The 14,781-nt window shown below is 37.5% G+C and overlaps 2 protein-coding genes across 3 annotated transcripts in view; one reads left to right on the top strand and one right to left on the bottom strand.

Moving 5' to 3' along the window:
- The window catches only part of LOC142973172 (broad substrate specificity ATP-binding cassette transporter ABCG2), a 72,911-nt gene extending 63,355 nt beyond the window's left edge, over positions 1 to 9,556 (top strand). The window contains exons 7-19 of the mRNA XM_076114776.1: positions 469 to 613; positions 1,192 to 1,391; positions 1,824 to 1,974; positions 2,351 to 2,506; positions 2,917 to 3,105; positions 3,540 to 3,809; positions 4,110 to 4,227; positions 4,563 to 4,743; positions 5,659 to 5,782; positions 6,101 to 6,265; positions 6,728 to 6,848; positions 7,212 to 7,495; positions 7,799 to 9,556. Coding sequence (XP_075970891.1) covers positions 469 to 613; positions 1,192 to 1,391; positions 1,824 to 1,974; positions 2,351 to 2,506; positions 2,917 to 3,105; positions 3,540 to 3,809; positions 4,110 to 4,227; positions 4,563 to 4,743; positions 5,659 to 5,782; positions 6,101 to 6,265; positions 6,728 to 6,848; positions 7,212 to 7,495; positions 7,799 to 8,059 — 2,365 coding nt within the window. The 3' untranslated portion in view covers positions 8,060 to 9,556. The remainder of the gene's footprint in view (positions 1 to 468; positions 614 to 1,191; positions 1,392 to 1,823; positions 1,975 to 2,350; positions 2,507 to 2,916; positions 3,106 to 3,539; positions 3,810 to 4,109; positions 4,228 to 4,562; positions 4,744 to 5,658; positions 5,783 to 6,100; positions 6,266 to 6,727; positions 6,849 to 7,211; positions 7,496 to 7,798) is intronic.
- Positions 9,557 to 9,657: 101 nt separating this feature from the next.
- On the bottom strand, positions 9,658 to 14,723 carry LOC142973173 (spermatogenesis-associated protein 6). 2 transcript variants are annotated; one of them, XM_076114778.1, is made up of 7 exons: positions 14,517 to 14,723; positions 13,395 to 13,578; positions 12,855 to 13,024; positions 12,244 to 12,410; positions 11,810 to 11,935; positions 11,212 to 11,385; positions 9,658 to 10,742 (listed from the first exon to the last, which is right to left on the bottom strand). In XM_076114778.1, exons 1-7 carry the CDS (start codon positions 14,559 to 14,561, stop codon positions 10,526 to 10,528), a joined length of 1,083 nt encoding a protein of 360 aa, XP_075970893.1. In that variant the 5' UTR covers positions 14,562 to 14,723; the 3' UTR covers positions 9,658 to 10,525. The 2 variants fall into 2 exon arrangements, with proteins under 2 accessions (XP_075970893.1, XP_075970894.1); XM_076114779.1 differs by lacking the exon at positions 11,212 to 11,385.
- Between the last annotated feature and the right edge of the window lie 58 nt (positions 14,724 to 14,781).

The following is a 14,781-nucleotide window of genomic DNA, read 5'->3' as shown; positions in this document are numbered from 1 at the left end:
TTGTTATTAAAGGCGAGGTAACCACGTTAACCGTTTATTGCGTTTGAATGTTATGCAGTATCGCGGTAACTGTTATATGAATAACTTTGGTAATAATTACCATCGTTATCTTGTATTTCCCGTAAAAACTCGCGTTGGTTACTTTTACTTGATTCTTACGTATACTCAACACAATAACAGCTGGAGTCTATCTAATCTTTACAGTCAATTTACTGAATGTTATGATTCCGGTACTTAACATTTACTAAATACTAACTTTGTCATTGTTAGAACTTTATTCAGGGATTTTGATTCTTTGGTAGATATCATTGATACCTTGAACGCACAAAACGTCACATAAAAATAAAGTTAAAAATATCGAAACAAATCAAGCGAGTAACTGAACTAACTTATCATTATTCATAGGTAATATGCATTTTCTACCAAACTTTTAAGGCAATCCTTTTCTAATTAATATTGTTGTTCTAGGATCCAGCGGCAAAGCCGAGGTATGCGCGAGACGTCTTCAGGCTACGACAGTTCCGACAACGAGACGACCACGAACTACAAGTACAGCCGCAAGTATCGCTCCGACCCTGACTTTAGGATGCAGAACTTACATCCATCTTATCAGGTAAATAAAGCAGAAATTCCGTACAATATATTTTATAAAAAGGGCAACAAAGAATTGAGAACTTACCAGGCATTTCGTGGTCCACAAACCCGACTACTGGCCTTCAACAAGTGATATCGTTCTAGGCCTAGGTTTACAATAATTTCGGAAGCCCCAGCTGTCTCATTACTCCTTAGAATTTAGAGAAATATATTATAGAAAGTATAATAATTCTATCTAATCCAAAATGTACTTCTTATCGTATGGTTAGTGGTCAACCTAGTGTCAAAGTTGTTCAAGCCGCCGGAAGGCCCTTGACGTGGCTTAACGACTGTTATCTTAATCGACATCAACCGAAACCGACTTTTTACGTGCCCTCCAAAGCACGGAGACGCCCAGTTCAAATACCACTATGCGGTCACCCATCTATGGAATGACAGCGCCAACGGTTGCTTAATCCACAGATCGTTTAAAGACCGGTGAGCGCAACTGGCTATGGGCGCCTCAATTTTTTACTTCCTAAGACTGCTATTTATCATGTTAGCAAGAAGGTCAACCATACCTTTTATGTCAAAGTAACCAAATACATATATTTCCAGCCGAACACAGGAGTGCCAGTAGTAGCCATGCAGCAAGCAGGCATCCGCGGTGAGCCGCAGTGGACCAACTCGCGCCACAAGTCGGTGTCCGAGGCCAACCTGCTGGGCATCGAGGCCAGGCCCCAACACCGCGCGCACGCACATTACAATAATAGGAGAAACAGTGTCGCTGACTTCGTGCCTGATGGTGATCATCATAGGTAAGACGACATTTGTTATTCTATTTCAAAGTTATTGACTATAACTTATTTATCTTATTTACATTAGGTACACTAGCAGACTGGTCTGACTTATTACGGTTATAGTACAATTTTATCCCGTTGTTCCCATTCCTATGGAAATTTTGATCCCATCGATCCTTTACAGGCCTTGTTCCGACGGTTACAAAAAAATAATTATTCAATTTAGTATAGTTGTTCTTAAGTTATGATATTTTTTTCATACAGATTGATTTCGGAGCATCTATCCCTCCTTGATATGGAGGTAATATGTCAACCGTAGTATATTTGTTTAATATAAACTACCAATTATTGTGCAATGGTAGTCTGTCATGTAAATTTTCTTCAAAGAAAACTATGTGCTGTAAAATATACTTTTAAACTAATATGTGGATTGCTTTTATTCAAATCCAGCTATCTGATGTCACCTTCGCACCTTGGCGGGCGTATGTCAAAAGCCGGCAGTCACATGTCGGTGGCACAGTCAAGGAAACACTCCACACTGCGGCCCGGCGACCATTTAGACGGATACACGCATTCCGCCTACATTTACCCCAATTATTATGTAAGTATCAATCAATGGATGTTTTCATCAGCGAATCACTTCTTTAATATAGAATAGTAAACTCAGCCCGAGTATTTCGTATACTTCGTACTGTAAGTGGTTTAGCACGTGCTTACCTCTGAATACCTCTTATGGTACTCATAGGAGGATGAATATTTCAGGTTCCTCAAAGCTCTTTTAAGTCGACAGACTTGTTAGGCTGCTTTGGTCTTACACCGCTCAACTCTGCTTTATATTAGGTTCCGGTTCATCAACTACCTTCATGCAATTTTTTTCAGCGGTTGGCCCATAAAAGCACAACAGACAAAATTAAATAGACTTTTGTATTTTAGATTGAAGTATGAAAATATCTTCATAATCTTGCTCTCGTTTCCAGGTAAACAGTTTAGAAATAACATCACCGGAAAACAAGTCAACGTTGCTGGTGTCAGGTCTGAGCTTCGAGGTGAAGTCGGGAGAGATCCTCGCTGTACTGGCCACGTCGCAGCATGAAGCCACCGGTCTACTTGATGTCCTGGCTGGGGTTCGGAAGGTGAGTACTTATGGACTGAATAAAACTGCAGTATATGACCAAAAGTCCCACCGGAGAAGAATTTATTCTGAGGTCCTTTTCCATTTATATCTAAGAATTTTATTTCTATTATTATATCTCTCGCCTCCTATACAGGTTATCCAGGGTTTAAACTCGCAAATTATTAACAAGGTTCTGTTGTTAATCAAAGTGTAATGGAAATGATAGAAATTTGGAAATAAAACAAAAATTACCAGGAGAGAACCTCGTACAGTTCTTTATAACAGTTCTTGAAGGTATGTGATGTCTCCAACCAGCACTTGATCAGCGTGGTATACCCAAGGTCTTTTTATTTTGGGACCCTTACCCAGCAAATACGGTAAAAAGCTAAATTAAATTAACTTAAAGACAGACCGCACATATACTTTCAGAAACTAACAGGCGACATAGTGCTGAACGGTCAACCAGTCGCGTCTTCGACTCTTCGGAAGGTGGCAGCATACGTGAGGTCAGACACGTCCCTCTGCCCCAACATGACAGTGGAACATACCCTGAGGTTCCACGCCGCGTTGAGGAGACCAAGACATAATAACCATGTGAAGATGGATGATAGGGACAGGGTGAGTAAATTGATTGTCTTCTTTTCTGCAATTTTTGTTTAGCGTTTTTTTGTTTTTGCTACTCGCCATTGTTTAATAGGTATACCTAATATAATGTTCCGGCTGAAAGTTGTTTTGTCTTTTTTAGCCTTTAAGCGGTTTTTTAAAGTAAACTAAGTAGGTATGTAAAATGTTGGTACGATCGCGTTTGGTTTAATTACTATTTTTGAAAGGTTTGTTATTTTACTTACTATCGTTATTTTAAACCAAGTCCTTGTTTCTTATTTTTTGAAGGCTGCAATTATTTCCTAATCAATTACCAACTTATGGAAAACGCAGCATCTGAATTAATTAGAAAACTCTATCTGTATGTTACTTGATATCACAAAAAAGCATTCCATTCCACGTAGTTTCTGTCTCTCTGTTGATATCTTAATAAAGTTTTCCCATTTCAGATAAACCTGCTAATCGAAGAGCTCGGTCTGGAACAAGTCCGAGACACAAATGTCGGTAGACTGACTCGCTCCGAGATCCGTCGACTAAACGTCGCCTGTCAGCTCCTCCTCGACATGGCGGTGCTGATACTAGACCAGCCGACGAAGGAAATGGACATATTTGACACGTTCTTCCTAGTGGAGTATCTGAGGAACTGGGCCAGCACTGGAAGAGTCGTGATCATGTCGCTACATCCACCTACTTATGAGATCTTCGCTATGCTAACTAAGGTAAGACCTTTTTAAACTTTTGGTAATAATTGCTACCAAAATGCTTATTTTCGCTTGAGAGACGAAGATCCCAATGGTCTGCTCGTGTAATTAGATATTGCCTTTTGCTTCTGGTGTATGAGCGGTAGTGATGCAACTATCGTACGAGGTATCGGATTCGGTTCTCTTATGGGCCATAGTGCTATTGGGATTTTCTAATTACTCAATAGCAGCTCAAAGTGTGTTACAGTGCCCGGAATTATATGCCAATAGACTCGTTTTAACTTAAGTGTTTTAATGAGAGTTTTGTGTATTTTCCAGGTGGTGTTAATATCAGCAGGTAGAACAATGTTCAGCGGTTACAGAAGGGATATGTTGCCATATTTCGCCTCCATTGATTATCCCTGTCCGGCTTTCAAGAATCCATCAGATTATTATTGTAAGTAACCGTATTTATTTTACAAAAGACGATCTACCATCGCTTAACTTAAAAATATCATCAAACGATAACTAACATTGCCTAGCAAGGCGTTGAAATGCAGATTCTTTTTCTGGTAATAGTGTGCTTAATTCTCGTAGTAATCTGTAAACGCTACTGACGTTATTTAAACTTACCCCCAAGTTGTAAAAAAAGTTACGGCTCAATTTCGTAAAGATTTGTAAGTGTAGGTACATTAAGCCTTAGACCAAGTATTTGTTTAGGCCGAGGACTGTCAGGGAAATCGCCGTTGTTGCTTAAGTAATTTGTATAAATAATCCGTGTTTGTTCCGCAGTGGACCTGGTGACTCTGGACGAGCTGTCGGCGGCGGCCATGCTGGAGTCGTCGGGGCGCATCGAGGCGCTGGCGGGCGTGTTCGTGGCGGCGCACGCGGCGCCCGAGCCGCCGCCGCCCGTGCCGCTGCCCGCGCCCGCCGCCGCGCACCACGCGCTCGGGCAGGCCAAGGCGCTCATACAGTCAGTACACCACCATAACAGACTATTTAACTAATTATGCTACAGGGTGGGCCATGAATTTGTTTACATTTGAATTTGACTTCGCACGCAAACAGCAGAGGGTCGTGGCGCGGGGAGAGGTCTAACAGCTAGCTCAGTTCTTGGAAATTTAGTTGACATGGATCGCTTCACGGGACCGCAGCGTGCCTTTTGCGTAAAGCAATTTTATTTAAACAATAGTTCGCTCATCACTGTGCGGCGTCTATTTCGTGGAATTCCATTTACACGACCTAAATGAGTGCCCAAGCTCAGTTTTAATAAAGAAATGGGTAAACAAATTTGAAGAGACCGGATCGACGCTAAATGTGAAGCAAACCGGCGGCCCACGGACTTCACGGAGTGATAAGAACGTGCAGAGAGTTTCAGCTTGTCTGTATTACGGCGACTATTCGAAAATTTTCGTGCTCGTTTAGAGGAATGCCAACGCCGTGATGGTGGCCATTTAAATGATGTTATTTTTAAAAAGTAATTTCCATTTTATAAGCTATCTCTTAAATAAATAATTTTTGATGTAAATCTAATAGTTTTTTTTTAATGATTTTTTAAAATGTTAACTAATTCCTGGCCCACCCTGTATATTATCACTTTTCTTCACTCCAGTTCTAGTCCTTAGGATATCACATAACGTCCCAGAATGTAATGCATTTTTTCTCTGCACAAAAAATATTTTCTATGATCACTTGAATGACCAGCCGTTGTTTTCTTAGAATAAATAAAAATATTTTACTATCTCTTTTCTTAACAATAGCCCTAGTACATAATACTGACTGAACAAACGCTGACTGCGTAACACGTAATATTACGCTAATCGGTACTTAAACAATGATTTCAGCAACACTCGGTCGTAATTTACCTTTTAACCTCTTTTCGTTTCAGAAAAAGCCTAGTATTCACTCAAATGACAACGCTATCGAACGTGATCAGTCGAGTGTTATTAGCTGCTATCATGTCTCTCATCACTGGTACCATCTTCTGGGATCTTCCGGCCACTGACCCTCGGGTAAGAACTTCATAAATACACAGTAATATCTGCTTTTGCACTCTGAATTTACTGCGTTTGCCAATCACAAGATTAAAATTCCGTATCGACGTAAGTGTCCCTGAACTTTCTATTTTTCTTTAGATTGGTAAGTAAAATAATGGGGCTACCCCCGTGTTACGAAACGTGCCTAGCATGAGGTGATTGGCATATTTTTTTACCTAAGACCGAATGTAAAACCCCTACCCTTCCCCTTCGCCAACTCTCGGGTATAACAGACGTGATTTATACTATCTAACTAAAATACGAATATAATAATAACCCAATATTTTTCCACAGTTAACACAGAACGACCGTATAGGGTTTCACTACACAGTGATGTGTTTGACGGTGTGGCCTATTCTTCTGTGGTTGAGTGCCCGAGAAGCCAGCTCCATGAGACACCATGTGGAAAGAGACATCGCCGTCGGACTTTACTCCAGAAGCGTGTTCATACTATTTGACGTAAGTAACAAAATTTAGTTCAAATTTTAGCTGGATACCTAATAAAAAAAACGCCGCTTTCCATGGTTCATAATATGTTTCAACTTTGTATATTTAGGACAACGCCATCTAGTAAATTCGATTTAAACTCCGTAGAGAAAGTTGATTCCTGAATCGCGCTTCCAAATCTTCCAGATGAATGAGTACGCTTTTACAACATATGTAGTTTCGTCATGCCTCGTGGCATTCACTAAAACTAAATTATACTTTATAGATTCTTTGATTATTGTTTACATTCTGACACAAAGAACACCTCTTTGAATAGACTCACCCCCGGTTTCTGAGTATATTTAGCGGTAGTTTATTTATTCAATAGCATTTTTTTATATGAGTTTAAAAGCTATTGAATAGATAAACTACCGTTAATAAAACATGCAAATCTTCAGCTTGCTACTTCAACTAATGCTTCTATTCTTATTACAGCAATTCCTGGAGTTATGGTCCGCGGCGCTGACGTGGCTCGCGTACTTGGTGCCAAGTTACGCTATGAGTGGGTTGTACGCGCAGTCACCAGCCTCCTTCGACGGATTCTATTTATATTTAGGTAAGGTTCTACTTTTATCACGATACAAATTGAACTACTAGTTATACTGTCCTTTTGTATCTAATTGATTATGGAGAATTTGTATTTTGTTTTTTAAGAGTGCTTTAAAATATGTAGGTCTTAAATAGATGCAGTCTCTTAACCGCATTTAGTCAGTGTAGTGGGCTCAATGCTCACCCCATTATTCCGGAAGGCCATTCTTGCCCAGCAGTGGGATAGAAATTTGTTAAAAGTATTAAGATTTGATTTATTAGATTTTCATGTTATACACATAGAAGGCAGCCATAGCTCACTATTTTCAGATACACTTGCAGTCTGCAAATTCCTGAACTAGTTATAGCTTTAATTTTCCTTCTTTCCCAGGTTACATGGTGCTGTATCTAGTAAGTATACAAATGTTATGTCGAGCGACAATATTCGTAGTGCCAATGGAGAAGACGGCCACAGTCATATCCGGCTTCTGTCTTCTGCTGAGCACGCTCGTCAACGGCGTGATGATACACCAGAAAGACTTGCCGGAGTACTTCACGTGGCTCGCGTATGTGTCGCCCTCTAGGTGGACTATGCCTGAACTATTGCACATGGAGTTGAGCGAAACTGCTTTGAAGAGTAGCATTAGCAAAGATATTAGATGTCCGCTTAAACAGGTTAGTATATTTTATTAAGTTATTAATAGATGAATTATATTTTTCGATCAATAATTCAAAAAAATGTGACAAGAGCAAACGAGATATCTAATAAAATTACATGACGTAGTTCGCACGTTTGTAATCGTACGAGGATAGATATGTTAAGTAAAGGTTTACCGTTTTTATAACTATCTCATAAGCATGGGAGTAAAATTGTGGGAGTAAAATAAGTGTTCAAATATTAAACCAAGATACCGTAGTTTTACAAAACTGCAATTTTTAATATTGTTAATTTATTTATCATTAACTTTTCGTTTACAGAGGCCGTACCCAGACATCATAGTACAATCACAATGTCCACCACCAAACGGTACGCAAGTGCTTTCAAATTTCGACTACCTTCATTCAGGACACATATGGGAGTGGAAGAGCCCAGACAGCTTCCTAATAGCCCTAGCGATTTTCTACGGAGTATTTGCAATCGTAGGCCTTATAGCTTTCGTATCAGACTGTACAAGGTACGCGAAGAGTAAAGAACGAGCGTCCATGAAAGGACACAAGATCAGTGTGAACACGCCTTGAGAATAAAAAAAGATCAATTGTGAATTTCGAACAGAAACTTCTAGATTAAAAAATGTAAACGTCAACTGTCAAACTTATCTGTCAACTTGTCGAATGACGTAGCTTTTTCACGATTTTTTTAATGGTGTGATTATGACAGTTTCTTTGACAGGTTTACAGATATTTTGACATTAATGTGAAGTGTTACTTGTTGTCTAAAAGGTCGACATCATTTCACTAATTGGTCATACAAATGGCCAGAAATAAAAAATAATTAAGAAGCCATGATTATAATTGAATAATAGATATAATTTGCTCAACTAGAGCATTAGAATAATAGTAATTAAAATTTAAATGAGCGATGCAAGTCGAACAATGTACAAAAGTATGGATTGTCATAATAAACCTTTATATTAGGTGTTAATTCAACTTTTTGTTGAAAAAAGGCTGACTATAGGTCTTCCGTCCATAAAGATAGAATAACATAAATATAGGAATTTACTATTGAAATGTAATTATAGATAAATTTAGAATAATCCATAAGTAATAATCTCAATTTACCCTTTTAGATATCTTTATAAATCTTTATAAAAGTAATACTTTATTACCCACATTTTATAGAAAAATATGCATAAAACGCGAACTAAAACGCGTTACTTATTCTCAACGCTTTCTCTTCTCTACCTTACAAGTAGAAAAGTAATATAAGCCTAAACTACAAAATACCCACATAAATAAAATATAGAGTGAAACCTGTAACGATACTATTAAAAACCATTACGAGTGAATTTATAGGTAAACACTCCAATATTCAACTGGTAAGCTTGGTCTCTGCGATTATTTTTCAAGCAATGAGCCTATCACAAGTGCTACCAAATAACTTGAACACATGTTGTAATTGAAAGCAAATAGGACGTAGACGCAGTACAGAAGGCACTTGCAACGCGAAAAGCGAAATAGCTCGCCGTCGCGACCTGCAATTTTTTCCAACCTAAAAATCGTTCACTGAGATTTGCAAAATTGTTCAAGTTGTTTGGCGGCATTTATGCAAGGATACTACTTCAAATACAGCAAATTGGTACTTTCTTTTCTAAAACGGCATCCAAGTTGCTAGAATAAAATAGTGCCTATGTATATACAATATCAGAACTCGTAAAATATGTATATCGAATCACTCTTAATTGCCCCAATGAGGGTTATTATTTTCATCAATGCAATCTTGAAAGTTGAAAGACCCTTTTTAAATTATATTTCACGAGAAATTTGAATCCATTTTGTTTTAAATAATATCCAAACCCACTGATTTATGTTACCCCGGTATAACCCAGTAGAAAAAACATTTCAAAATTGTAGATATGATATAAATGATCTTTAAAAATGTCGTAGTTTTTTATTATCTTAAGTTTGTACTCTTAAGTCCTATTGTCAAATTAGTTGTTAAAGTGAAGCCATATCACTTAATTATAATTATTATTAAGTTACCTTAGAATCAAATATAAATAAAATGATAATTTAATTATTTTATTGCTTTTATTTCTATCCATTAAACATGTAGAAAAAAATATTACAACAACGATTTAATTTATTAATGGCGTAAAAAACAAACATGAACACTATGATTTAATTTAAACTTTTTATTGACAAGAAAATAAACTTTAACAATGATTTGTAAATAATAATAAATATGTTCAACAATACTTACAAAAATGTTCATACAACCTCTTCACTACATTTGGTTATGTGTGTTCGCGTGTTTATCGTGTTGTCTCACTCACTCACATGGCGAGTTATAGACCACTATATAAAAAGTGACAAGGACGCAAACATAATAACCAAGTGTCACTTTTATAACAAAATATTTTTTGATCCGTAAGAAATATTTTGGACGGCATTCATTAAGCAAATTACTAGCGTAGGTAAGTGAAAACAAGCATATTAATGCAAAGTAATTCATCTTCACGTAGGCTCGACTTACTAAGTCTCTTTTCAGCTTGAAACTGTGCACAATTTAGTTTTTACAAACATTCTACGACAGTGCATTTACATTACGATTTTTGAGGTAGATGCTCTCTAAGATTATTACTTCATTTACCTAATATGGGGCATATAATAATTTCACAATAGAAGACTGTTTGATATAGAAACTATTTATGTCATATAACTTTCTGAAGATGTATAATTGGGACTAGATGTAAAAATTCAGACGATTATGGAAAAACTCCACGAACGGCGGCGTACTACATAAAATATTGTCTTATGCACCAATAACTATATTATTGAACGGTCGAACAGTGCGTAGATAGTCTCCAATCACGTTTCTATATTTCAACGACCCAATATCGAACTTATGACGTCACAACGAATCCTTACTATGAAATAATAATTCATCATACCTTTTACGGATTCACAAACGTAGAGTGCTATCTGATGTCTGCGGCTTCCAATATACTTAGGCGATACCAACACTTATGACGTCACAATTCACTATTAAGCCTTAGTATGAAATAATTCGTGGTACCTTTTGCAGATTTCACAAACGCACGGTGCTATTTGTAGCGAGCACTTTCTGATCTTCTCCTTGGGAGTTGTGTCGTTCGATGTCGGTTTCTCATGATCTATGTACCGGCTTTCTAAGAGTATTCGCTGAAGCCTGTCTTCGTCGCTTGCGTCTAAATGACCGTTTGCTGATGCTCCTTCAGTAGACCTGGAGATTGTAAAATTAGTGATTTAAGATTTTGTTTGCTTTGTTCTAGAACTTTCATAGTGAATTCTCTTGTTACGAGCGCTTTTCCAAACAACAGATGAAAGAAAACTAAAATAATAATAATGAAGAAATATAATGATTAGGTATACGATTTCTAAGTTAATTGATTTGCCTATTTTCCGAACTGTACCTGATTTGCCTATTTTACGAAGTGTTCCAAATAATTTAGCTATAATTACAACAATAAATTTAAAATGTGTCTAAATATTTTACTTTCCCTGAATCTTACTAATATCGATTGTAAGTGACAATATACTGTACTTATAACTAATAAGAGCTAACACGACGTTAATAAGTAAGATAGTTCTATTTAATAAAGATTAAGAATTAAAAACTAAAATACAGTTTCAAATCTACGACAAAATATTGTAAAATATACTCTACAAGAACTACTGATGCCACAGTTCACCTCAACAAAACATCATCATCACTAAGTTCGTCGTAATCGTAAGTACTGGTGAGCGAGCCGGCGTGCGCGGGCGCGGACGTGTGCACGTTGTACACGCAGTACTCGCGGCACATGGGCGCGCGGCTCGGACGGAAGCAGGGACGACGCCGGGGCGACGGCGGGGGAGGGACGGGACTAGGGGGACAAGGGTTAAAGTAAGCAGGGAAGTGGTACGACATTGTTCATAAAAAACTTTATTGAATGGGAATAAGGCCGCTGGGTGGTGTCATTTGCTTCTAGCTTTCGAGCGGTAAAGCTGGCTTTGTACGGCTTGTGTTAATAGCCGTAAGGTTGTTACTGGTCAAAGACCGTATAGTGTACTTCAAGCGCTCCTGCCTTCATCTTTGGCGTGATGTTTTTAAGTCGTGATGCTGTGTAAACCAGATTTATTTTGTCCTACCTAACTACCAAGAGTCGTTAAAAAATGTTAGGTGATACATAATATTTACTAAGGGATCCTGGAAAGGGGATTGTGTTCAGGACCTTGTAAAGTGCATAAATTTGGGATTGAAAAAAATCACAGTAAGTATTTTAGAAATTAAAATATCGACAGACTTACTTTGGGAAACAACAAGGATTCGGTAAGACACTGCAGCAAGATCCGCCTGAGCCAACTCGTGACCTTGACCTCGACCGTGAACGTGACCTTGAGCCCGATGTTGACCTTCGTGTACTGCACTTGATTCTGGATAAAAAAAATCATAGAAGTTACTTGAAGCTAATATGGCGTAACGATTTTTTCAGAATTTAGAACTTTTCGAGACCAAAAATATAACAACGTTAGCTTTTGCCTGCTTGGCAACTTGAAAAATAAATAAATGTAATAACTTTCCCACGCGTTAGTCTAGTTTATAAACGATCAGCAGTATTTTGCGTGAAAGAATAACATACATTCAATATTCATACATTCAGTCTCACAGACTTTCGCACTTACAAAACTCTACTAGTTTCGTAAGTGCGAAAGTCTGTATAATAATATTTAAATCCACTTACCGATGGTACCTAGACGTGTGACAGACTTGCTTCTGTCTAAGCCCTTCGTCTCGTGGTGAACATTGACATAGCGACATCTTGACTGAGGGTCCTAAGCAGGTGGCCTGGTCCCATACTTCATCTATACGAACTTTAGTTGCTATCTCGATTTTGGGAGATAAGATACCCTGAAAGTAAATAAAAATATTATCTATACCTACCACGGTAATAATCTAGAAAATATGGAAAATAATTATGATTCTTGTTGTTGAAGATAGTCATGACTGCAGCAGGGCAGGCGCAGTGGTTAAGGTCGCCACCCCGCTACCATTGCGTTGAGAGGTCGATTTCCACATGAAACATATATTTGTGCGATCCAAACAGTTGTTTTGGGTCTGGCTGGTCTTTGTGTCTGTTGTTTGTATGTTTGTAAAAGTCCCTGCGACACAAGCCTTATTCTGAGTGTGGGAGTAGTCTTTTAAAAAAAAACATTGACTGGAGAAACTGACAATAACTCCAAAAAATATATTCAAAGAACGAGTACCCTATGTAAGTATTTTGTAAGTAGCTTCACATTGCTTGATAAAAGTGGATTACTTGAAAAATTACATAAAAAAAAGAAAATTGTTTACAGGGAAATCTTTAGACCTCCTCATGAGCAGATCTACTCCTTCGTTGGAACACATGTTGGGCGGGAACAGCACGTCGTTGAGGGCGCCGAGATACTGCGCCAGTATCATACACTCGCCAGAAATACAGTCCGAACAAAACTGAACTAACTCACAGTATATTGTTTCATCTTCTGCAAAAATAAATAGTTGGTTAAATTAAACTCAGATTCATGTAGATAGAAGCTTAATTGAAATCGTAAAACTAGAGTCTACTGATAGAATATCATGTTTTAATTTAATTTAAACAAAACAAATTGCAAGATAATTTTCTTAAATAGAGGCCTGGCCAACCTGTTATTAACAATTATTTACATAATAATTGCACTTTAGATATCTAATCAATATGTAGTATTAGTGTATCTATTAATAAGTAGGTACTACTTATAGAAATACAAAATATTTAAAACAGAATGTGAATGTAATTTTAGAGGATTGTGTCTTAAGTTACTTAAAATCCAGTTTTTTTGTAATATTTTCAAAAGTAGTTATATCTTTACTTACTCAACAAACAACAAATATTATTAAGAGCACAAGTTTCCTGGAATCTCTTCTTGAAGTAGAACACATCCTTGAACATAAGAGGGAAGATGGGGGGCAGCAGGCATGTCTGGTAGCTGGTGCCAAGGGCAAACACTGTGAGGCAAACACGCCCGTCTTGACACAGCCACACACCGGGACATGATACCTGGAAAAAAACGAAATTTTATTCACTGCAGGGAAATATTGAAATATAATACCTAATTTCCTAAAGTATAATCTTGAATGAAGCACAATTCAACCAACAGTTATTTGCGGTATCAGCTTCGTGGACTTAAAGCGGTATCAGCAGTATCAGCTTCGCCAACCAAACTCATTACAGGATGAAGAGCAGTCATTTTTAAACAGTATTCTGTGTTATTCGTCATATTGTTCCCTAACTGAGGAGCACTTTCCTTCCAGAAACAGACAGGATATGGTTCTTACATATAATGACAGGATCCAGTAGATATAAGGTAACAAGTAAACTATTAGCAGTGTTTGCAGTCATTGCTCGCAAACAAAATTTTTGCAACTGGTTGCGAACACAGAACCTGAATGGCAACTGGAGGAGGGTAACATTGATTGAGGTGCAGAAAAGTTTTGACTGATGATGATCTGGGTGACACTTTTAGAATTTTTTATGTCAAAAGTATTGACACAGAGGCAAGATCCTATTTTAAATTAAGAACTATTAATTATTAAATAATCCAGTAGTTGCTTCAATTTCAGCAGTTCTATAGTGACCCAGAGTCTGGTGAATTACATTGCCATTTCGTTCTCGCAGCCATTTAGAAAGTAGAGTTGCATTTTCTTCAGCTTTTTGAGGCTTTATAAGCAGCTAGCTCATATCTCTTATAAGACCGTTTATTAAATCCACTACCCAGCGAGGGACGTTGGGGGCTTCAAGAATTAGATAGTTTTCAGGTATGCAAAGTTTTATTGATATTTTTCTCTACTTTTGGAGTGCAACTGATGACTACTTTTGACTACTGAGTAAGAAGTGCATTAACGAAATTTCGGACTCCTAATTATATTTATAGGACGACAAAAACGTTACAATATTTAGTAAACTGAAATCTTATCAAAAGGAAATTGGTAACTTACTCTTTGTATGTCTATTTCCACTGTCAACTCAATAATTTTTGGCATATTGCAGGGTCACATTGCCAATAACTTAGAAACTTTTTACATGTACACGCATGACTTCTAGTCAATTAAAATTGGAATAACACACATACTTTCTATTGGAATTTAATCTTCATAACTCCAGTCCAATGTTTACGATATTTTTGAGGGTTTTTTATGAGAAGCATGTTCTCAAAGACAGTACTTGAAAAATGTTACGCTGTGATTGGATTTGTTTGGTTAA

This window comes from Anticarsia gemmatalis, chromosome 5 (genome assembly GCF_050436995.1).
Source record: "Anticarsia gemmatalis isolate Benzon Research Colony breed Stoneville strain chromosome 5, ilAntGemm2 primary, whole genome shotgun sequence".
NCBI lineage: Eukaryota > Metazoa > Arthropoda > Insecta > Lepidoptera > Erebidae > Anticarsia > Anticarsia gemmatalis.
This window is presented reverse-complemented; position numbering and strand designations above follow the sequence as displayed.